Here is a 24,182-nt window from a genome sequence, read left to right on the forward strand (position 1 = left end):
CAATATGTCCCTGTATCAGGAAGGGCCAGGACACTTCTCTCAAGAACTACCATTGACTCCTTTTATCCACTGTTGTCTTCACCCATTAACTTTGATTTAACTGTTCATATTTTCATACAGCCAGTCAACATGTACAGAGGATCTACTATCTGTGAACCCAATGTCAGTTTACACAACTGGAAGTGTGATGAACAAGATACTTAGTCTTTATATACCTGGCCACAAAATACTTATTAATTACAAAGAGAAAAGAATAACTTTGCAGTAGAGGAACCTGGTTGATACCACTTTAATTAAGTGATCAAAGTTACTATAACCGGTAATGGGACAAATCAAAATTGTGTGCCACCTGACATTATACAATGAGAAGAACAGCATCATATCTATAATATTCCTGCCAAAGATGCATAAATTGAAACTAAACGCTTGGAAACATTAGACACACCCAGATTGAGGGACATTCTGTAAAAACCTGGTCTGTAAACTTTAAAATTTTGAATTGAAAGTCAGAATAAGAGTGAGAAACTGTTCTAGGTTGTAGGAGACTACAGAGCTATGATAGCTAAATGCAACATGTAATTTTGGACAAGACATTTTGCTATAAAAACACTACCAAGACAGTTGGTGAATTGAAATGGGGCATGATGAATATACGGTAGTAATGCGGCAATGTTAATTTCCTGATTTTGATGGCTGTATTATAGTTACTTAGGTATGGTTCCTGCCTGTGGGAAATACTATCCACAGTCTTCAGGAGTGATGGGGCATCATCAGGTTGACAACTTACTCTAAAAAGTTCATGCAAAAAAAGTTCTTTGCACTGTACTTGCAGTGTTTCTGTAAGTTTGAGACTGGGTAATTTGAAAACAGTGACGTGTGCTCAGGCAAAGGGGAGCTCAGGTGTTAAGGTTATTCGGATCATCTTGGAGGTGTGTGAGATGGGGAGGGGATGTCGGCAACTTGGATAACAGGGATGAGTCAACCCAGGTTCTTTCCCTTCAACAATACCTTCCCCTTTGACTAGGCAAAAGGGGCTTTGGCCTGGGTCCATGCTCAGAGGCCCTGCTTTGAACCTCCTTTTGTTCTAATATATCCCCATGAGGGAGGGTTAAATACGCAGGGACAAAGGGACATGCCCATCAGATCGGGTTCCCCCTTCTAGTCCACCCAGAATCCTTGAGACTGTTGGGCCTCTCTTCCTGGTCCATCCTCGCAGGGTTGATTGAGCCACAGGTTTATGCACCCTAGGCCTGGGAAGTGATCATGGAGTTATTTACAGGATTGTAGACCAAGCTTGGGCTTAAGGACTGATGTCCATGTGTGTGGATGGAGGTCCTGGAGAAGGACTGTTCTCTGCCAGTCGCCACATTTAGTTGGGGCTCAAGGATTGCCTATAAGAGAACTCTAAATTTGCACTTGGACTTTCAGTTCTTAGTAAGACATATTTGTCTCCGTAGCAGAGATAGACCCTACTCTACTCAGACCATGCTGAGGAAGAAACCCCACAAAACACTTAGGTAAGATTTGTAGGCGCTGCGCACCCTAGCGGTACACAACCTGTAATGCGCAAGCCGAGTGCTGGGGCCAATCAGGTGCTGTGCCTTGAAGAGGCGGGCGGAGAAGGGAACCCCGCACCGAGCTGGCGGGTGGGGCGAAGAGTGGGCGGGGATGGCGCGCCTGAGAGCTCTGGGAAAGAGCGCGTGGGGGCGAGGCGGGGGGGCGGAGCCATACGTCTCTGCGCGCGCAGGGTAGTGCCCCGCGAGGCCACGCCTCTTCCGGCCAGCCGCATTTCCTCCGCGTGTGCTTGAACGCACACCTGGTGGCGGTTGTCTTAACGGCTGGGTTTGGCGGCTGGACGGGCGAGATGGCGGCGGAGGTGTTGCCGAGTGCGAGATGGCTGTACTGTGGAGAGCCTGACGACAGCCAGAGAGCTCTACTGGGTAAAGACTGCGGAGCTGGGGCAGAGTTCCCCGTAGCTTCCTCCCCTTCCGTCTCCGTACCTCTACAGCCCTCCTCCCCGCCACACCCGTCCGGCCCCTTTCCCAGCTGGGTCAAGATCCCTTCTAGGCTCTACCACTAATTGGGGCTCGGCCAGGGCTCCTCTGTCATCCCACCATCTTTCTGTCACCACCTACCAGCTGGATAAGGACGTTCCAGTTAACCCTCTCCCCAGGGCTGTACCCAGGACCGTCGTCCCGTCACCCACCAGGTCTCACACCTGCTCCATTTCCTTCTTTCACACTGGTCAGAGATTCCCTCTGTCTTTCTAGGTCTGGCCCAGGTGTCCTCAGTCAGCCCCATTCCCCTAGATATTCCCTCCTGTCCAGACTCCTCTCCAGGCCTCCGCTTACCGCCCCGTCCCCTCTTCATCCCTCTTCCCACCTGGACTGGGACTTCTTTCGGTCCCCCTTTGGAAAGGATCTGGGTTGACTTGCCTTCCCCATTCCTCCAATCACTTCCTCCCATTGTCAGTTCATTTCCTCCCCACCATACTGTGGGTCCTTCTGCTCTCATCTCATTCTTGGGCTGCAATCTTACAGTCCAGTTCTCCAATGGGAAGCTGCAGAATCCAGGCAACATGCGCTTTACCTTGTACAAGAGCAACGACTCCACAAACCCCAGGAAGAAGAATCAGCGGATCCTGGTAAGTGCTGCAGTGGCCAGTTGCCTCCACTCTGCAGACCTTGGGGGGCCCCTTAGGAGAGTGAGGATGTAGGAGGGCATGAGAGGAGAAAAGGGAGGGTAGCAAATGAGCCTTTGAGAAGCTTTGAGCCCCAGCAGGTGGAAATGTGGGGACAGGCTTCATTTAGTTTCACATTTGTGGTGGAGCGATGGCCTTTTATTCATCTGTTCATTCAATAAACATTTATTGAGCCCCCACTGTGGCCCTGGGCTGTAAGCTGCTAGGGAAACAGCCAAGTCAGACCTGGCCCCACAGTGAGGGAGCTAATACTCTGGAACAGTGTTCCTCAATGCCTGCACTATTGACCTTTTGACCCAGGTTATTCTTGGTTGTGGAGCTGTCCTGGGTCACTGGATGTTTAGCAGCAAGCATCTCCTAGTTGTGACAAACAGAAAGTCAGATATTCCCAGATGTCCCTACAGACGTATTTCCTTGAGTTGAGCACCACTGCTCTTGAGAGGTGAGAACTGGATGTGAGGGACACAAGTGCATAAGTAGACAAAACTCAGGGTCCCAGGGAGGGAGAGTACAGGGCAGAACAGAGTGAGCTCGCTGAAGTCCTTGCTTGCCAGAATGCCTTCCTGGGGGAGAGCACACTGGAGCTGCACCCTGAAGGATGGAGGAGGGTTTGACAGCTGAGATTAGGATTCCAAGTGAAGGGGATAGCAAGGACAAACATGAGGAAGCAGGAAAGCTTGGCTATGATTGAGGAGTGAATCATCCATTTCCATAGTCCCATGTTAAGGAGCAGTCATGGGATAAGTGGTCAAAGAGGTTCAAGAAGGGCTTGAACTTTGGGGTTGCCTGCATAATCATTTTGTTGCATGCCTCTAAGTGCTGGGAGTCCCGGGCCTCACTCCAAAGTCTTGTGGTACAGCTCCCCCAAGAACTTTTCAGACCAGCTAGAAGCCTGCACTACCTGGGGCTTCCCTGTCAAAAGTCCTCTTGCCTTCCCCTCAGGGACAGCCTAGATTCATTTAGAGATTAGTGGAGCTGGATCATCTCAAAGAAATCTCAAAGATTTCTCATTCAAATCCATTGTGGTTTGGATTCAAAAGCTTCTGCAAATGTGGAAAAGGGAGTCAAGATGTTTACTATCTTTCAACATTGGTTGTAATAGATCTTCCCCCCCTCTACATTTTAGGCAGCTGAAACAGACAGACTTTCCTATGTAGGAAATAATTTTGGGACTGGAGCCCTCAAATGCAACACTCTGTGCAGGTAGGGACAGGAGAAGGGGGTTGTGGGAAGTGGTGGATGGTGGAGTTGGCCCTGGCACTACTCTTCTCTGTCTCTATTTTAGGGGCCATGGAGGAACTCTAGAGAGGCTTACCAAGTTCCTTTGTTCCCAGACCCAGGGGCCCTCACACCAGCATGTAGACATTCCTGAAAATGAAAAGCTTACATTTGTTTAATTTCCTAAAAACCTCACTCATTTGTAATCTTTAAAAAAAATTTTTTTAATTGAGGTATATTGGTATATAGCATTATATTAGTTCCAGGTGTGTAACATAATGATTTGATATATGTATATATTACAGAATGGCCACCACAGTAAGTCTAGTTAACATCCACACATAGTTAACAAAATTTTTATCTTGTGATGAGAACCTTTAAGACTTAACAGCTTTCAAATATGCAATGCAGTATTAACTGTAGTCACCATGCTATACATTACATCTCCAGGACTTATTTATTTTATAATTGGAGGCTTGTACCTCTTAACCACCTTCATTAATTTTGGCCATATCATTAACTTAAAATATTCTTTATAACTATCTTGTTCCTAAAAGGCAGCTGTCTCCACTAATCTGGAGTAATCAATAGGCTAAAGTTTGCCAGAAGTCTGCCTTGGAACTAACTATAAGAAAAGGATTTGGTAGTGTCCAAGGCTCCAGAATTTCTATGTAGCTCTGGAAAGATTACTGACTTTGTGCAACTCTGCCCTTTACTGATCCCTAGTCTCTTCCTCGGTACAATGAAGATTGTCCAGCCTGAACAGTCTGTAACTGTCAGGGGTTGGCATAATACAGACAGTGTTCCTGTGAAGGTATCCATCAGTGAACCACAAACAAAGCCCTTTCAGAGCCCCCCTGGATCGTCCTGATAGAAGTCAGATTAATGTGTACATGCCTTGAACTTGGACTTTCATCATCCCTTTACAAAGATTTTCTAGTTTAAACTGGTCGGTCTTCTCCCTATAATTACTAAGGTTTTACTTGTCTTTTCCTCCATGGAATTACATGTGCAGTCAATTCTCTATGTAATTTTAGATTCTGATATCCCAGAAAGGTTTCTCACTGCAGCATTGAGCCCAAATGTAATTGGCTACCATAATCATCTGGTAGCTTTTTTTCCCCTTTCCCAGAACCACCTCGTGAACCCTTCCCTCCTTTCCCTCCCCATGCAGAGACTTGCTGCTGTAGGGGATTATTGTTACTCATGAGCAAGTGATGCATTCCTCAGGTGTATCAGGGCAGAAAGAAGGTTGAAAACTTTTAAGTAGGAAAAAGGAGGTTGTACAAGCAGTACCTTTTAAATAATCTATTGTCACTGGTATTATTCCTTCTCTATTCAGGCACTTTGTGGGAATTTTGAACAAGACCTCTGGCCAAATGGAAGTGTATGATGCTGAATTGTTTAACATGCAGCCACTGTTCTCAGGTAGGTCCCAGTCATGAAGGCTCAAAGAAATGCCAAATGTTTCAGGTTTGCTGGATGAGTTGGTTTGAGTTTTGATTTGTGAAATACATTTTGTAGCTGTTTTTTAAAGGTTTTTTTCCCCCCATTTTGAAAAAGATTTAAGAGTGCTTTTACTCGGCAAATATCTATTGATGACCTACTATACTCCAGGCACAAGTTAGGGGCTGTGGATATAGCAAAACAGACATGGATCCTGTCCCTACAGTGTTTACAGACTTGTGATCAGAAACTAATCTTAGTTTAATTAATTAATCTTGCATTAAATTTATAGATTACTTTGAGTAGTATGACCATTTTAACAATATTAATTCTTCCAACCCAAGAGCATTGGATATCTTTCCATTTCTTTGAATCATCTTTAGTTTCCTTTATCAGTGTTTTATAGTTTTCAGCATATAGGTCTTTCACATCCTTGGTTAAGTTTATTCCTAGGTTTGTGTTTTGGTTTTTTTTTTGAAGTGATTTTAAATGGGTTTTTCCCCCTTTCTGATATTTCATTGTTAATGTAAAGAAATGCAACAGATTTCTGTATATTAATCTTGTATCCTGCACCTCACTGAATACATTTATTGCTTCTAATAGTTTTTGTGTGGAGACTTTAGAGTTCTCTGTCTAGAGTATAATGTCATCTGTGAATAGTGACAGTTTTTCTTCTTCCCTTCTAATTTGGATGCCTTTTATTTCTTCTTGTCTGATTTCTATGGCGAGGATTTCCAATATTATGTTGAATAAAAGTGATGAGAGTAGGCATCCTCTTGTTCCTGAATTTAGCGGGAAGGCTTTCAGCTCTTCACTGCTGAGTATTATGCTGGCTGTGAGTTTGTCGTAAATATCCTTTATTATGCTAAAGTGTGTTGCCTCTATACACACTTTGCTGAGAGTTTTTATCTTGAATGGATATTGAATTTTGTGAAATGCTTTTCTGGCCTCTATTGAGATGGTCATGTGGTTTTTGTCTTTACTCTTGTTAATGTGGTGTATCACACTGATTGATTCGTGTGCATTGAACCATCCTTGTGACCCTGGAATGAATCCAACTTGATTATGGTGAATAATCTTTTTTATGTATTGTTGGAGTCAGTTTGTTAGTGTTTTGTTGAGGATTTTTGCCTCTATATTCATCAGAGATACTGGCCTGTAATTTTCTTTTTTCACAATGCCTCTATCTGATTTTGGTATAAGGGTAATGATGGTCTCGTAGATTGAATTTAGGAGTGTTCCCTCTTCTTCAGTCTTTTGGAATAGTTTGAGAAGATAGGTATAAGTTCTTTATATGTTTAGTAGAATTCCCCAGTGTAAGCTGTTGGGTCCTGGAATTTTGTTTGCAGTGGATTTTTAAATTTTAGATTCCGTTTCACTTCTAGTGATTGGTCTGTTCAAATTGTCTGTTTCTTCTTGACTCAGTCTTGGCACATGTATGTTTCTAGAAATTTGTCCATTTCTAGGTTGTCCAGTTTGTTGGCATATAACTGTTTACAGTATTCTCTTACGGTTTTACTTATTTCTGTGGTATCAGTTGTTATTTCTCCTCTTTCATTTCTTATTTTGCTTATTTGCATTCTCTCTTCTTGGTGAGCTGGCTAGGGGTTTGTTGATTTTGTTTATCTTTTTTAAAAACAGCTCTTGGTTTTATTGATCTTTTTGATTTTTGAGTTTCTATTTTATTTATTTCTCCTCTGATCTTAATTATTTCCTTCCTTTTGCTGACTTTGGGTATTGTTTGTTCTTCTTTTTCTAATTCTTTTAGGTGGTAGGTCAGGTTGTTTATTTGAGATTTTTCTTGAGGAAGGCCTGTATTGCTGTGAACTTCCCTCTTAGAACTGCTTTTACACATCCCATAGATTTTGTAAGATTGTGTTTTCATCTTCATTTGTCTTGAGGTGTTTTCTTTCTTTTTTCTCTTTTTTTTTAATTTCACTGTTGACCCATTGGTTTTTTTAGTAGCATGTTGTTTAGTCTTAGCGTGTTTGTTCTTTTACCATTTTTCTTTCTGTAGTTGATTTCTAGTTTCATACCATTGTGGTCAGAAAAGACACTGGATATCATTTTTATTCTCTTAAATGTGTTGAGGCTTATTTTGTGACCTAGTACATGATCTATCCTAGACAACGTTCCATGGACACTTGAAATGGATGTATATTTCTGCCTTTTTAGGATGTAGTGTCTTGTAGATATCAGTTAAGTCCAACTGGTCTATTGTGTCATTTACACTCTCTGTTAACCTTATTGACTTTATGTCTGGATAGTCTGTCCATTGATGTTAGTGGGGTGTTAAAGTCTCCTACTGTTATTGTATTATTGTCAGTTTTTCCCTTTATGTCTGTTAGTATTTGCTTTATACATTTAGGTGCTCCTATATGTATATGTTAACAAGTGTAATATCGTCTTCTTGTATTGATTCTTTTATCATTATATAATCCTCTTCTTTGTCTTTCTTTATGGTCTTTGTTTTAAAGTCTGTTCTGTCTGATATGACTGTTGCTACCCCACTTTCTTATCATTTCCATGAAATATCTTTTCATCCTCTCATTTTCAGTCTATGTGTGTCTTTCACCCCGAAGTGGGTCCCTTGAAGGCAGCATATTGCAGATTCTTTTTTTTAATCCAATCAGCTACTCTGTCTTTTTCTCGGAGCATTTAGTCCATTGACATTTAAAGTAATTATTAATAAGTATGTACTTATTGCCACTTTAGTCCTTGTTTTTCAGTTGTTTTTATAGTTCTTTGTTCCTTTCCTCTTCCATTTGTTTTTACTTTTGTAGTTTGATGATTGTCTTTTGTAGTATGCCTGAGTTCCTTTCTTTTTGGTTTTTGTGACTCTTATGTCTTTGACTTGTAGTTACCATGGAGTTTATGTATGTTGACTTATAACTATATCTATTTGCATTAAACTGATAGTTGTTCAAGTTTGACCACATTCTAAAAGATCTACATTTTTATACTCCCCTCCCCCACATTTTGTGATTTTGATGTCCTATTTTATATCTCCATGTCTATCCTTTTACTGTTTATTGTAGTTATAATCACTTCTATGACTTTTTTGGATTAAAAAAAGTCTACATACTGGCTATTTAAGTTATCTTCCTCTGTCTTTTCATTTTACTTAACTTTCTTTGTCTCTTTAACTCTAAGAGAAACATTTATTGTGTTCTCAAAGGGGTATTTTTATGTGGGTGTGTCCCAATGTAGACTGCGTGTGTCCAGTGTTTTTGGTGCGGGGGCTAGTTCTGATATGTTTGCCAGTCACGTCTTTCCTTAGGGTGTGCTGGCCATCGTCACCTTGACAGGGGCTGTGGTTGGTGCTATAGGAAAGACCGAGTCTTTTCCCAAGGGCTGGTTGGCCCAGATCTCACGCCAAGCTGTGGTGTGTAGCGAGTGGGGCTGAGGTGGTTGCCCCCTTTGGCCTGGGGAATGTGGTGAGGCAGCAGCCGCCAGGGCAGAGCGCTCTCTGCCCTGATTGTTGGCAAGCCAGCACGTGCGTACTCTTCATGAGTAGAGTCTAGGTTTCTCTAGTTCCTCTATCTGTCCTGCAGCCAAGGGGGCTTATCTCCTCTGTACAGGACCCTAGGACTGGGACGCCTAGTCTGTGGCTCTGCCCGCTCATTCCCCAGGGCGAGGTTCCGCCCTTGGAGACCTTCTCTTCCTTTCAGTTCCCTCTCAGGGGTGAGAATCCTGACGCTATGCCTTTTTTTGTCCCACCTGGTTTCATGGAAATCTTTCTTGCAGCTTTGGTTGTATAGGAATTCTGTCAGTCTTACAGTTTTCCACGAGAATTGTTCCACATATAGGTGTATTTTTGATGTGTTTGTGGGGGGAGGTGAGCTCTACATCTTCTGCTCTGCCATCCTGATTCCTCTTCCTTAGGTCTTTTGCAGGGAGGACAAAACTATCTACTGGAAAGAGCGGAGGACTTAGTTTCTAATCCCATCTCTGCCATTGCCTGATGAACTGACCTGGGCAAGTCATTTCATCTGGAAGCCTCATTTTTCCTTATTTGTAAAATGAAGAGCTTGGATCAGATGACCCTTCACTTGACTCCTTAACTTACACTCCAAATTCTCTAACTACTACAGCTTCATCCTGAATGTTCACAATACACATGCATATTAAGCTCTGGGAAGTCCTGTAGTACAGAAATCTGTTTTTCTTAGATTAACTGTAAACAAATATTAAACATTATTACTATTTGTAGGTCTTATGGTTTGCTTTTTTTTTCTTTCTGTTTTTATTTGTTTTGTGTTTTGTAGATGAATCTGTTGAGAGTGAATCGACACTAGAGAGTCAGACCAAATCTTTTAGGGAAAAGGTAAGTGTGACAGAACTGACAGGAGACCTAAAGCAAGTTCCTTCTAGACCTTGGGTTTCCCCAAAATGAGGTGGTTGAAAGCAGGGGTCTCCCTGGCTGCTTCCAGCACGTTCAGTCTGTGATTCTCTAGACAGTTCCTACCTGCAGAGGCCTCCTCGGCCTCACAGAGAGCAGACCTCCCATCTGGGGCAACTACACACAGCTCTGTGCCAGTGTTTGGAACCAGTTCTCTGGGCTGTTACAGGTGTAGCATAACACTTGTTTTCAGGATTTAATCCAAGTTTCAGAAAATACCGGCTGTATCCTGGAAACCTTATACCAAGACAAAGTAAACTAGGATTTTCAATGTAGATGGTTCCTGCAAAGCTAAATCTCACCCCGGGATGGCAAGGTGATGGAATCTTCAGTGCCCTTGGAGCACTGTATTGAGAAGGGAGTGTCAGGCTGTCTTCAGGCTCATAGAGAGAGTGAGTGTCTATGAGCAATGTCTGTCATGGATGTGGGATTGGAAAGTGGTAAGGCACGTGCCACAGATTTGCCAACACTAATTCTAGCCAAGTGTTTTCATTTTACAGACAGACACTGTTGATTTATAAATAGCTCCTTACAGTTTACAAAGCAAGTACTTCAAATCTCTTAATACCATTTGGTTCTTAAAATAAGCCTATGGGGTAGTTAGGTATGAATCAGCCCAATTTACAGGTGAGGTATTAATGACTCAGAGAGGCTGAGCGTTTCCGCATAGTCACACAGCTAGGAGTAGCAGTACCAGCCTGTCCCCAGTGACCAGATTTGTCTTTTGCACAGATGGATTCTTGCATTGAAGCTTTTGGTACCACCAAACAGAAGCGGGCTCTGAACTCCAGGAGGATGAACAAAGTTGGCAGTGAATCTTTGAATCGTGCAGTGGCTAAAGCCGCAGAGACTATTATTGATACAAAGGGTGTCACTGGTAAGCAGCTGGAACTTGGGGTAAGAGGCTGCTCGTAGAGACAGCTTTCTCCTCTCTTGAGATCTTTTACCCGCCCCACAGAGGGAAGTGATGGGAGTAAGGGCTGTATTCCTTCCTGCCTCTCACTGAGGGCCTTCTTAGGAGCAGACTCTGGAAGTGGTAAGAAGCACCTGACATGGCCTGCCCTCAGTAAGCTCACAGTCAAGTAGAGGAGACAGGCGTGGGGATGGCTCTATGCCCTCCGTGTCCTTCGTGCCAGGGCTACAGCCTGCAGGGCACGGGGGAGGGAGAGGGCCTCATGTCTCTGAGTTACAGGGAGGCTTTAGTCAAAAAGTGACGTGATGATGATATACTGAGCTTCCAGAGACAGTGTCTCACTTTGGGGTCCCTGGATCTTTTTCTTTTCCTAAATTTTTCAGCAGCTTGAATATTTAGTTGTATTATTTAAAATGTACTATTCAAATACATTATAAGAACGTAAGAGAAAGTTTATATATGTGTGAGAGCAGTTTTTCTATTAAAATGAAATTTTAGTAATTTTTAGAAAATCTTTCCGTAACACATGATTTTATAAATATTTTCCTACATTTTCTTTCAATATTTTCACAATTTTACTTTTTACACCTAAATCTTAATGAAAAAATTTTTTTCTTTCTTTGCCTGTGGTACAGACCTCATTTTATATTTTCCAAATGATTAGCCAGTTGTCCCCAATTCCATCCTTTCCTTTTGTAAAAAATGATTTAAAAAGTCACCTCTGTCATTTTGCCACATTCTCGGTTGTGTTCTGTCTCATCGTTCTGATTGGCTGCTCTTGAGGCAGCACCAGGGTCTTCTGATTGTGGTAGCCTCATCATCCAGTTTACTGCCTGGTAGGGCAAAGTCACCACCTTCATCCTTGTTTTTTCTTGTACTTTTTCTCTGTACTTTTTCTTCCAGGTGATCTTAAAAATTACTTTGTCAAGTTTCTTTAAAATCGTTTGCAATTAATATGAGGAGAATCAACATCTGTATAATATTATGTTTTCTCATCCAGGAACAGAAATATGTCTCCATTTAGTCAGACATACTTTAATATCTAAATAAATTTTTCAGTTTTTTAGTCTGGTTTACTCTCAGCTATTAAAGGAAAGAAAAATAATTCACCCATTTCCCCATCATTCTTACCAGACCAACTGTTACAGTTTTCCTGTTTCCTCTCTGTTCTTGTCTGTATGCGTACTTAATTCTTACATGGTTATCCCTCGGAGATAGTTACAATTTTATGATTTGATTTTTTTTTTTAACTCACAGTTTGTGGAGAACTTTTCTGGAAGTTAAGCCATTAAAGGCTATTTTGAATATCCCTCATTTTTAGCTTCTCTTCTGTTGTATTGTAAATATTTATTAGCACACCTGTCTCCCTGCTATACTGCGAGTCACCTGAGGAGGACTGCGCTGTGTCCATCTTCTCTGGGGCCTTGATGGGTTTACGTCATGAGTGGACATGACAGTTCTGGAGCTGTCAGCCTGATGGGGAGGTCAGGCCATACTGGCAGAAGTGTTCAGATGAGGGGGTTCTGGGCCAATGATGGTCTCGAGCACACAGGTTGCAAAGAGTGTTGGGAACCTGAGGCCAAGCAGGGTGATACTGACACTGACTCTCCCTTTACTGAAAAGCCCTGGTCAGTGACGCCATCCACGATGACTTGCAGGACGACTCCCTCTACCTCCCTCCCTGCCACGCTGATGCAACCAAGCCTGAAGACGTGTATAAATTTGAAGACCGTATCCTTCCTGTGGGAGGAATGCCGCCTCATGTCCCAAGTTGGGATATGCACACAGGAGTGGCCCAGCCAGGCTCTCTGAGGGTGTTGGTGGTCCTCTGATGCTCACAGAAGCTACTCCCAGGCCCTTGCGGTTGCCCCAGTGCTGTTGCTGTGATGTCAGTGAGGCTTCCTCACCAGCTGAGGGACCCATTGCAGCACCGGCCTGTCAGCCCTTGGAATTCAACCCATTCCTTCAGCAAAATGGGAAATGCCCACAGCTCAGCCCTGTGTGCATGGGGGGTGGGGGGAGTCGCTCTCCATGAAGAGTCAAAATATGACTTAAGTTGGCCAGTGCCCAAAGTCTAGGGCAGACTGATTTTGTAAAAGGAAGGGTTGGAATGTAGAGTTTCCATAACTGTGGTTCTAGTCAGAGGGAAAACGCCTACAGTGGCTTTGTGATAAGAGAAGACAGAAAGGCCCAGGCAGGGAATGAGCTCTGGGCTGAGAGTGTGGAGACTGGGCTCTGAGCTCTGCCCAGACATACTGTGTGAGCATCCCCTCTCTGAGCCTCTGTTTTCCCATCTCTAAAATGAGGCCGCTAGAAGATGAGCTTGTTAGTTGGATGTTTCCATTTTGGTCAGGTTGTGTCCTTGACCTGTAACTAGTTCTTTCTCCGGCGGAGTATGACGCTCTTCAGAGCCCATCTGAAGCCTTCAGGAATGTCACATCAGAAGAAATACTAAAGATGGCTGAAGAGAACAGGTACCCCACTTGGGCAGATGGAGTGTCTGGGGAGCAATGTTGGGACACAACAGTAGTCAGACAGGAAGTGGACCTTGGATGTCAGTGAGGATACACGTCTGTTCAGCATTTGGACGTGAACGAGCTAGTGTTTTCTTGAGTGTTTGGGCCCCCAAGTTGATCAAGGGAGAGAGTTGACCTCAGTGCATGTGGCTGGGCAGAGGGTGGTGAGTCCTTATAGTCTGGGGTTGGGAACTGGAGGTGGCCTCTGCGCCCTCAGTGTTATGCTGATGCTGATTGCCTCTGGTGGGGCCCAAGTACTGGCGTGGGAGTAGGTGCCACCTGGTGATGGCTTATCTGTGGTGATGTGCTGAGTGAGCTTTTCTAAAGTTAAATTTATACATTTAGGGGGGATAATTAAGTTTGTTTGTTGATTTATTTTAATGGAGGTACTAGGGATTGAACCCAGGACCTCCTGCATGCTAAGCATGAGCTCTACTGCTTGAGCTGTACCTTCCCTGCCAAATGTATACATTTTAAATGAAGTATGTTTTAAATAATTTAGAGATAATTTCCTCCCCCTTTTTTGGCCTCTTAAAGCAGGTTTTTTTTTTTTCCTCCTGCTTTTGAGTTTTCCTTTTAATAATTTCATCTTGAGAAAATAAAAAGTTATCAACCTAAGGTTGGTTCTCCAGATTTTTGTTTGAAGATTTTACTGGTCAGTGAAATCTGAAGTCTTGGAAATACTTTTTTTTTTTCTCTTTCCAAAGATCCATTTCCAAAAAAGAGCTCATTACTGGTTCTTTGTTGTTTTAATGTGATTGTGGCCCAGGGGCAGCTGCAGGAATGAGTTCTGGGCTGGGAGTCTGGAGATTGGAATCCCCAAGCTCCGCCTGGTGTACTATGTGATTGTCCCCTTCCTGAGCCTTGGTTTTCTTATCTGTAAAATGAGGTGCTACCAGATGACCTCAAAGAGCCTTTTATTCCTGGAAGTCTGGAATCCTGAGAGTAGTAGAACTATACGTAAAAATAATAGCCAACATGAGTTGAGCAGTGCTTTACTTACATTGTCTCTTTAATCCACAAAAATCCGTAGGATGAGGGTACTATCATTAGCCTTAATTTACAGATGAAGAAACCAGGGCACAGAGATGTTCAGAAATTTGCCCAAGCCACTTGGTGGCAGAGAGGGGGATTCAAACCCAGGTAGTTGAGAGCCTGTACTCCAGACCACCATGTCAGGGTTGGGCCAGCTATGGCCCACATGCCGAGTCTGGCTGGCTGCCTGTGAATGAAATTTTATTGGAACACAGCCTCAGTCGTTCATGTCTGTGTTACCGATGGCTGCCTGTGTACTACAATGGTAGTGACCATATCACACACAAAATGTGGAACACTGACTGTCCAGCCCTTGGCTGCCCCTGCACTAAGTCGTGCTCCTCCTGTTATAAGGGGCTGGTGGGATGGCCCTTCCTCCACTGTTGACTGTGTACCAGCGTGAGGGGTGCCTGCTGTCTTGGGTGTGAAGGAGCGAGTGGCTCCTGACAGCCAGTCTTACACATTCTTCCTTTTCCCTCCCTCATTAGTCACTGCTCCTTCATCATAGAAGCGTTGAAGTCTTTGCCATCAAATGAGGAGAGGCGAGACCGCCAGGCCCGGTGCATATGGTTTCTGGACACTCTCATCAAATTTCGAGCGCAGAAAGTGATTAAGCGGAAAAGTAAGTCCATCATAGGCATTTTATTCTAGTAATTTCCAGTCTGTTATTTGCCTGCAATTCTTAGACCAGCTCTAGTGAGAGAAGAAAATGGACATGTCTGTCCAGGTCTTTATTTTTAACTGTGTAGCGGTGGGATTCCTGCTGGTACTGCTGACGTGCTGAGAGGACTTGCCAAGCTCTTTCCTCTGAAAATAGGGTCAGGTTGGATTATACGATCGCTCAGAGCTAACATTCACTGTTCTGTTCCATGTCAGGCAAAGTATAATATCCAGGCAAATCAAATGAACATTTTAAGGCATGATTAGACAGACATAGTTGTATGGGGTGAAAAATTGGCCTTGCTTGTAATGTTGTGTCAGCATATTTCTGACTGGGAGAGTTGGTAACTGTGTCGTCTGGCGCTAGGGCGTGGGTGGCTGCCGCACACTACCGTCCACCCAGTTTCGGAAGCCCAGAGGGAGACACCTGTGGTTTTAGGCATAAGATGTGCGCAGTCGTGTTATTGTGATTGGGCACCAAGAGTCTGTACGAGCACATAGTGGTCTTCTGTGCTGCACTTTTATTGTGCTTTGTAGATACGGGATTTTTTTTTTTTTTAACATTGAATGTTTATTGCAACCCTGCATCAAAAAAGTCTATTGATGCCATTTTCCCAACAGTATTTGCTCACTTTGTGTCTCTGTGACACATTTCGATAATTCTCATAATAGTTTAAGCTTTTTTATTATTATATTTTTTATGATGGTCTGCAAATAGTGATCTTTGATGTTACTACTGTGACTTGCTCAAGGCTTACGTGATAGTTAGCAATCTTCAGCAATAAAGTTGTTTTTTTTTAATAGACTTTATTTTTTTAGAACAGTTTCAGGTTTACAGCATAAAGTTATTTTTTAATTAAGGTATGGACATTGGTTTTTTTAGACATGATAGTATTGCTCACTTAACAGACTACAGTGTACTGTAAACATAACTTATATGCACTAGGATACCAAAAAGCTCACGTGATTCGCTTTATTGCATAGCATACAGCTATGTCTATATTCATGTTTTTCAGTATTTGCTTAATTCTTATTTTCACATGCCAGTCTCCCCTCCTTTCCCTCTTCCTGGGCTTTCTCCACAATTGGTCTTTCTTCCTTGTTGCTGCCCCATCACGAACATCTCTTGTGCACGTATGGTCTGCAGGCAGAAGCACCCCTGAGCACAGTTTCATTTGAAAGTGGCTGTTGTGTTCCATGGGCCCCTTCTCCTCCCATGTGCTTCTGTTCATTTCATTGCCCCAGTGCTGTCCTCCTCTCCCAGCACATAGGTGAGTGTGGCCTGAGAGGGCTGAAAGAAAATGATGGGACTCCTCTGTGTCTTGTAGGTGCCCTGGGACCTGGAGTTCCCCACGTCATCAACACTAAGCTGCTGAAGCACTTTACCTGTTTGACCTACAACAATGGCAGGTCAGGGGGCTTGATTTCTTAGCTTCTGCCTGTAAAGGAGAAAGCAAGGTGTGGAGGGTGGTGAGAGTGGGGAGGAGGCTTGGATTGAAGTCCGTGTCCAAAGAGACACTACTGAAGAGGGCACTGCCACTTTGAGGGGTCCTGGGGTCACATGAGTTTAGGTAACACTGTAGGACAGACTCTAGCCCTCTGGAGAAGTTCACGTTAAAGGCTCTGGGAAGACCTGCGGTGAAGTCTTCACATCACACACTTTTTCTGAGGACCCCTGCCTAAACTCCATGGAACTAATGTTCTGCTGGAAAGGGCAGGCCAGTAGGATGACTTTGGGGAAGGACTCCCCCAAGCAGGGCACCTGGGCTTTCTTCCTGCCATTTGCTTGGAATATGTTTTCTGCTCTGAGTGTGCTTGGAAGAATCGTCAAGCAGACGAGTTTGGGATGACTGGTTTCCCAGCAATCCTGCTGAGCAGGCTGGGAAAGACATGGCAGGTCCTCACTGGTGTGAGGCTCTGACTGCCTGGGGATCATGTAGGTGGGCCTTCTCTGTCCCCCTTGGAGGGAGGCTGGGATTGGCTCGCTGCTTGGCTATGTGTGAAGGCTCAGGTGCCGCAACCAGACAAGGGATGTTGACCAAATTCCTTTTCCTCTCCCCGGGATGAGAAGACATATGAATGCACTGAATGTTTTTGTTTTTGAAGAAATCATCTGAGAGTTTAATTTTGTCTCTCTTATCTCTCTTACTGACACTGGTTTGCAGTTTACGGAACTTAATTTCGGACTCTATGAAGGCAAAGATCACCGCCTATGTGATCATACTCGCCTTGCACATAAACAGCTTCCAGGTTGACCTGACAATGTTACAGAGAGACTTGAAGCTCAGTGAGAAAAGGTGAGCACAACAGAAGGAGAAGCTCCCTTAGGGTGCCTTGGTGTCGTTCTGATACCACTGGAAAGCCTGAGGCACCGTCAAGGGACCTGGGTGCAATCTTCAAATTATGAATGATTGATTGAATGGATAGGCAGCCAGTCATGACTGAGAGCGAGAGCCTTTGCTCTGCTAAGCACAGTGTTACATCTGTCAGAATCTCAGTGATTTCCCCAAGAAACAGCTGAAGAAGAATCTTTGGTTCAGAGACATCAGTGACTTTTCCAGTGTCACACAGCAAAGAAAGGGAATAGTTGGGCTTTGAACCTGAGCCTTCTGTCTCTCTGTGACCGAGCACCCTCCAGTCTCCAAATTGCTGTCACTGGGAAGAGGGATTCTGTATAGTTCTGAGGCAGGGTCACCTAGGGGTGGAAGTTACATAAGAACCCAATTTCAGCTTAGCAAAAAGAACTTTCTCAGAGTCAGATGGAAGAGGCTGCAGGGGAGGTGTGTAAGGCAAGGGCGGCTGCAGTTTGGCGGCGATGCCCCATTCGGGATTCTCTGACTGGACTGGGAGGGTGGCAGAGATGACCTCTCAGGCCCTTTCTAGCCTGGCTAGAAGGGATTCAGACTGAGTAGGGAGCAGAACCTGCCAGGGTGCTGAACCACGGGATGGGTTGGCCTTCATCAGTGATTTAGGTACGTCTAGCATCCAAGGACCCTGACGGTGTTCCAAGAGCACCTAGGAAAACACCCTTATCTGGACTTTTGTACCAGTCCATAGAGGGGTTATTCTAGGGCTGTCCACAAATGGCATTCTCATGGTGGTGAGGTTGAACATGGAAGAGAAACAGATACTTGGAGCCTGTATTATTCTAGCAAGTGCTCAATCCTTTTACAGGAAGTTAACAGAGTTGTCCGTAGGATCTAGATAACCTGGTTTGCCATCACCTATGTAGATATTTTCTAAGGGCAACACATTAAAAAGGGAGATTGATGGCTCTCTGCTGGAGGCTTTGCTCCTCGTGGCCACCTTGGGGAGTCTGTCTCTTGGCCTGGAGTGCAAACGTGCCGCCCCCTCCTGCCAAGCCTCCCTGAACAGTCACGTTGAGGAAACTCTCCTTGGTTTCCTGTGTTTGTTTCCTTAGGATGATGGAGATAGCGAAAGCCATGAGGCTGAAGATCTCTAAAAAAAGGGTTTCTCTGGCAGCGGACAGGGAAGAGGATCACAAACTGGGCACTCTCTCCATCCCGCTGCCTCCAGCCCAGACCTTGGACCGTCAGTCGAAGCGGAGGAAGATCACCTAGAGGTGTGCTTTCCAGATAGAGCATTTTGGCCACATCATAGCCACTGTTTCTATTCATTTGAATTTTTATTTTTAAAGAAAGAGGAAAAAAGCAGCCTTGCTTTGGCATGGTTGTATAAAGCCAGAAGCCAGCACCTCAGTAGTGCTGGTCTTAAGCACAAACATAAAGCGATGGCCATATTGGACTCCATCTCCCTCCTTCAATGTTGCCGTGATTGTCAATGGTACATGGTTCCTGTGTGCGATGTCGGAGGGTGGGGTCTGGGGAAGTCGGAGGCAAAAGACCTCATAGGCTGAACCTTGGGCCACCTCTAATGGATAAAGGTTAATAAAGAGAAATGTGAAGTGCTGTGCTTCGGTTTGGAAGGACCAGTGGGGTACATGGTGAGGGGACAGTCCAGCAGGGCTAGAATGGGAGGCTAAAGGTCACTGGCGTGTTGGGGTTGCCAAAACAGGCCAGTGTAGTTCCCAGCTGCAGTAACAGCAGAGCCAGATAAAAGGAAGTGATTAACCCTATTGCTCTTCCTGGCTCAGGCCACATGGAGGGCAGGGGTCAGCTCTGAAAGCCACATTTTTGAGATGAGTGAATCAGAGTTCAGTACAGAATACAAATAAGTTCTAGGTATTCTTAAGGAGAGAGGAGTTTAATACATGGATTAAGTGCTATAAAATTGTCACAGGGCTGCAGAAGTGGGTATCAGGAGGTTGCCACTAGCACTGTGGAGTTCGCGAACACAGCTGGAGTGGCCAGCCAGTCATGAAGAAGGCACTTGAATTCATGCAGCTACTTGAATTCAGCTGCTGCTTGGATTCATGCAGCTGGTAACCTGACACTGGAATGCTGAGTTCAGCCAGCCATGCATTCAGTACTCACACCTCCGCCTCCTTGTCAGCGCCAACAGCCAAAAGATCCAGATGCTGGCCTCCATCTTGATCCCTTCTTCTGTGAGTACATATTTAGGAGCCTAACTTGCATCTAGGATCCCAGCAGCAAGGGTCTCGGAAATAGGTTTCAGCTCTCCGGCCTCTGGTTACAGGAAGCCACACCAAGGCAGAGGGGAATGGAGGCTGACTGCCACCCACCTCATCTGCCAGGGGAGATGGAGAAGTCAGTGTCCAGCAGGGTGTGTGGGAATGGGACTATGACACGGAAAGACTTAGGTATGTGGCTAAGGCTCAGACTCAGCTCTTCAAGGCTCTTGTGAGGCAGTGGGAGCAGCTGAGGTCTGTGGTGCTCAGTGCTGGGGGCCAGGAGCAGTGGCAGATGGAAGACAGAATTCACCTCTCTCTGAAAGTGAGAAAGGAGGAAGTTTGCGCAGCAGCTGGGCCATCCGTTAAGGAAGATGTGGTAGAAATGGGTCTTGGATGACTCGTTTCAGACTGGTGGTCCTTAAATTTCTTCGAGCAGGGGGGTGCAGTTATCAGAGCCACCTCTGTGGCAAAGCCAGGCCTGCAGTGTACATTTTCCAAGCTCTTGTTGGATGTGTCCCCATTTGTCTGGCCCTGGGTGATGGGCACCTGTACCATACTTGGTCTCCCTCCAGCAGAGGTGTGAGCAGGACATCTAAATGCTTCTTGTTTGTCTTTAAGCTGTTGTAAAAATCAAGTATGTGACTCTGCATCAGAAAAAATAATATCCTGATCTGTCTCTGGGGAAAGAATTCCTAATGTGCTTATGGGTTAGAGTGTGTTTTCATGAATCCTTTTTAATTTCTGATGGTTTTGACACTTTGAGGCTTTATTTCTAGTAGTGGTAAGATCACAGCGTGTGCCCTGGCCTCTGAGCAGCTTCTGCCCTAGTGACTGGGAAGCCGCCTGTCTTTAGTCACTCACACTCAGAGGGGTAGTATTGATGGGGAAAAGTCCAGGACGGTAAATATATAGTCGATCCTTGAACAGTACTGGTTCGAGCTGTGTGGGTCCACTTACACGTGGGTTTTTTTCACTAGTAAGTACTTCAGTACCACACAAGCAGTCAGTTGAACCAGCAGATGTGGCATCTCGGATACAGAGGGCTGATACAAGTTATTCATGGATTTTCAACTGTGTGCAAGTCAGTGCCCCAAACCTTGCATTGTTCAAGGGTCAGCTGTATACTTATCCTGAGTGGCAACAGGTGTACCAGTAGGTGCTGCAATCCCAGGGACTGGCTGAAAAGCAAGTTTCTGTATGTCAAGGAGCTCGTGGGTCAGAAGGCTCAAAAGGCCCTCGTTCAACAAGTCTTGTGAGAAGGCGCCCAGCACAGTGCCCAGCATACAGCGTCGGTGCCCGTGGAATGAGTACATGCTGCCCCTTCTTTCCTTGGCAGAGCTGTTAGGCAGTAAAACTTGAGTAACTGTGGGGTTGTACTAGGTTTTTTCCTAGCTCTAAAAACCCATTTACATTCACAGAGGAGTCCTTAATCCCCACCCCACCCCCAAGGTATTTGCCCTAATGTCCCTTGGTGACCTCTTGGAAGAAGACAACTCTGGGCTAGATGCTTATACCCTTAATAAGATTTGCAGATTGTGGAATAGTCTCAACTTACGGGAGTTAACAGAATGAAGTCTGTTCCCTGGAGGGAAGTCTCTGTGGCCCTCACCTGCTGGACACTTAACAGTGATGAGGTCAAAGAAGGTGTATTTAACATACTTGCAGAGGACCCAACCTGGAAATAGCTAATTGGGTAAAATTCTTTAAAGTGTCTCCTTTTAAAATCTTTATTCTGATATAATGTCATACTTAGAAAATGGCTGCAAGAAGAGCACAGACTGCTGGATGTCCTTCACCCAGAAGGTCCAGCCGGGCATGGGTTGTCCTGTTTATCACTCACTTTATGCATCTGTATCTTTTTGAACCATTTGGGAAAGTTTAAGAAAAGCATCCTGCCCTTTCTATCTATAAGTACTTAAGCGTGTATATCCTAAGAATAAGCACTTTCTCGTTCACGAGCACATCGCATGTGCCAAAAGCAGGGACCAGAGCAGCGAGGCAGTGCTAGAATCTAGCCCCCAGCGCACATTCACATTTTGCCGATCACACCACTTACTCAATCTAAAACAGTTCCTCAGTCTCTGCCTTTCTTAACCTTGACATTTTAAAGAGTAAAGTCAGTTATTTTGTAGGGCGTCCCTTCAGTTTGGGTTTGTCTTGTGTTTCCTTCTGATAAGATCCAGGATACACGGTTTTGGCAGGGATATCATGAGGGGTTGTGTCCCAAGTGCATCACAGTAGAGGCATGTGATGTTGGTTTGTCCTGTTCTTGCTGATGTTAATTTTTATTGGTTAAGGTTATGTTCCCTCCACTGTGAAATTTCTATTATAATCAATAAGTAATTTGTAGGCTGTTTTGAGACTCTGAATATCTTGTTCCTCATCAAACTTTTATCTGAGAGTTTTAGCCTTGATTGATAATTTTTGCTGAATCAGTTACCAGGGTGGCTGCAAAATGGTGAGTGATTTTCTAACTCCCATAATTTCTTATACACTTATTATTGGCATTCTATTATATGGAAGGAACTTTCTTTTCTCTCCCTTAAAATTCTTTTTGTTCTAGTTATTAGTATGGACTCAGATTCTTGTTCTGTGAACACTGTTACCATTTAATTTTGATACTCAGATTGTACCACATTTGGCCAGTCTTGAGTTCCTTCAGGCTAGCTCCTGTATCCCCATCTTTTTAAGCGTGCTTCCTTAATTTCTGGCACAATATATTCTAGCCATCCTGTATGTTGCCTGCCCCAGCTCTGGAATCAGCCTTTTATCCAAGGAGCCTGGATGGATGACATGATTGATGGCCTAAGGCAAGAGGTGAAATGCTACCCTGGCAATCAAGACAGAAGACAGACGGCATCTTTGGCTGCACTCAGGCAAGAACTGGTTTCTAAGCAGGGTGACAGTTGTGGTGTGAGTCACTCAGACTGCACCAGAGGGCCATGCTAGGCTTGACTTCATTTCAAAGGGATGATAATCACAAAGGAGGGGCTCCAGAGCCCCCAGGCCGTAACGGCACCTGCAGAGTCCTGGACAGGAAGGGAGAAAGAACGAGTGGGATGAGAGTGTTCATGTCGGGAGAGTGCTCAGGGCTGGAACAAGCCCAGCGGGTCCCATGAGTCCACGTGAGGAAGCATTCAGAAAAGAGACTGAGGGAAGGAAGGAAGGAAAGGGAAGAAGGTGGGCCCAGGGCTCTGCTGAGGACAGTGTAGGCGCATGTGCTGTTCGAAGACCCAACGCTGGCTCCTGTCTGGTCTGGCCACACCACACCCCCATTCCCTGTAGTCAGGGCCTCAACAGGACTTGGAGGCCTGGATGAAGTTGCATTGGTCTTTGCTGTGCTTGTCTGCTCCCATCAGCAGGCATCAGGGTAAGCCCTGCCCACTCAGCCAGTGCAGGCTACTGCAGAGCAGTCTCCTTCCAGATGCTTCCCTAACTACGGAAGAGCTCGGATGGGTGTTCCAAGCCCCTCCCACTTATGCATCCAAATGATTTGGCAGAAGATGAGCACTGTGTGTGTGTGTGTGTGTCCCGGCTGATGGAGCCCTAGGTAACAGCCTGCCTACACCTCTCCTCCCTACAAGCTCTTAACATTAGATGGGGAACCTAGTGGTCCTTAACAGGCATCACCACTCAGAACTCAATTCCTTTTGTAAAAAAGGAGCAATAACCTCACCAAGTCAGTGCTTAATATACTGTTGATGGGCTGTAAGATGATTGTGGTGGCAAGGGGGTGTGTCAGGATATATGAAGTTATGCTGGCTTGGCCAAACTGCAGTAACTAATTTCCCTGGAATGTTCAGTTTCAACAAAGGTTTATTCGCTTGTGATAGCATGAATATTTTCATTTTAATAGTTTATTTTTTTTTGTGTTAAAACCACTAGCTTTTCATTTGTAGTAGTGATATAAACATTTCTTTTTAGTTGAGTGTTCCTTGATAGGATCCTGGAATGGAAAAAGGACACTAGGTAATGATTAAGGAAGGATATCTGAATAAACTGTGGACTTTAGTTAATAATAATAATGTGTCTCCTGGTTCAGTAGTTTTGACAAAGGTACCATACTAACGTGAGGTGTGTAAGGTGTTAATTACAGAAACTTGGCGGGGAGGGTGATACGGGAACGCTGTACCACCTATCTCCTTACTTTTTCTGTAACTCTAACTCTTGTAGGCAGTGTTCAGTAAGTGGTGCTGGGAAAACTGGATAGCTACATGTAAAAGAATGAAATTAGAACTTTTTTTGTCCTAATTTTGTTCAAATTAGAAAAACTCAAAATGTATTAAAGACCTAAGTGTTAAGACCATGAACCATGAAACTCCTAGAAGAAAACACAGGCAGAACACATTTTGGCATAAATCATAGCAACAGTTTTTGGATCGCCCTCCCAAGGCAAAGGAAACAAAAGAAAAACAAAAGGAACCCAGTTAAACTTAAAAGCTTTTGCACGGCAAAGGAAACCATCAACAAAATGAAAAGACAACCGACTGAATGGGAGAAATATTTGCAAGTGATGTGACCAATAAGGGGTTAATATCCAAAGTATATAAAAAGCGCATACAACTCAACATCAAAGAAGCAACCTGATTTAAAAATGGGCAGAAAACCTAGACATTTTTCCAAAGAAGACATACAGATGGCTAACAGGCACATGAAAAGATGCTCAGTATCGCTAGTCCTCAGAGAAATGGAAATCAAAACCACAACGAGGTATTTCCTCACACCTATCAGAATGGCTG

At 44.4% G+C, this 24,182-nt stretch overlaps 1 protein-coding gene across 6 annotated transcripts; it reads left to right on the forward strand.

Moving 5' to 3' along the window:
• Positions 1 to 1,768: 1,768 nt before the first annotated feature.
• Positions 1,769 to 23,904, forward strand: POLR1E (RNA polymerase I subunit E). 6 transcript variants are annotated; one of them, XR_010382736.1, is made up of 14 exons: positions 1,769 to 1,940; positions 2,541 to 2,644; positions 3,828 to 3,904; positions 5,262 to 5,347; positions 9,634 to 9,692; positions 10,500 to 10,644; positions 12,304 to 12,411; positions 13,058 to 13,154; positions 14,720 to 14,853; positions 16,220 to 16,301; positions 17,057 to 17,188; positions 18,313 to 18,474; positions 19,152 to 21,294; positions 22,170 to 23,904. XR_010382736.1 is itself a non-coding variant. In XM_064490323.1 (13 exons), exons 1-12 carry the CDS (start codon positions 1,865 to 1,867, stop codon positions 18,470 to 18,472), a joined length of 1,260 nt encoding a protein of 419 aa, XP_064346393.1. In that variant the 5' UTR covers positions 1,769 to 1,864; the 3' UTR covers positions 18,473 to 18,474; positions 19,152 to 23,904. The 6 variants fall into 6 exon arrangements, 4 of the variants coding, with proteins under 4 accessions (XP_064346393.1, XP_010993858.2, XP_064346394.1 ...); XR_004136271.2 differs by having other exon boundaries at positions 19,152 to 19,416; XM_064490323.1 differs by having other exon boundaries at positions 19,152 to 23,904.
• The last annotated feature ends 278 nt before the right edge of the window (positions 23,905 to 24,182 follow it).

The sequence above is a fragment of the Camelus dromedarius genome, chromosome 10 (genome assembly GCF_036321535.1).
Source record: "Camelus dromedarius isolate mCamDro1 chromosome 10, mCamDro1.pat, whole genome shotgun sequence".
Classification (NCBI taxonomy): Eukaryota; Metazoa; Chordata; class Mammalia; order Artiodactyla; family Camelidae; genus Camelus; species Camelus dromedarius.

Coding starts and splice junctions, on each gene's coding strand:
- POLR1E (XM_064490323.1), top strand. CDS start 1,865: ATGGCGGCGGAGGTGTTGCCGAGTGCGAGATGGCTGTACTGTGGAGAG. Junction 5,348..9,633: donor CATGCAGCCACTGTTCTCAG/GTAGGTCCCAGT, acceptor TGTGTTTTGTAG/ATGAATCTGTTGAGAGTGAA. Junction 16,302..17,056: donor TTGACCTACAACAATGGCAG/GTCAGGGGGCTT, acceptor ACTGGTTTGCAG/TTTACGGAACTTAATTTCGG.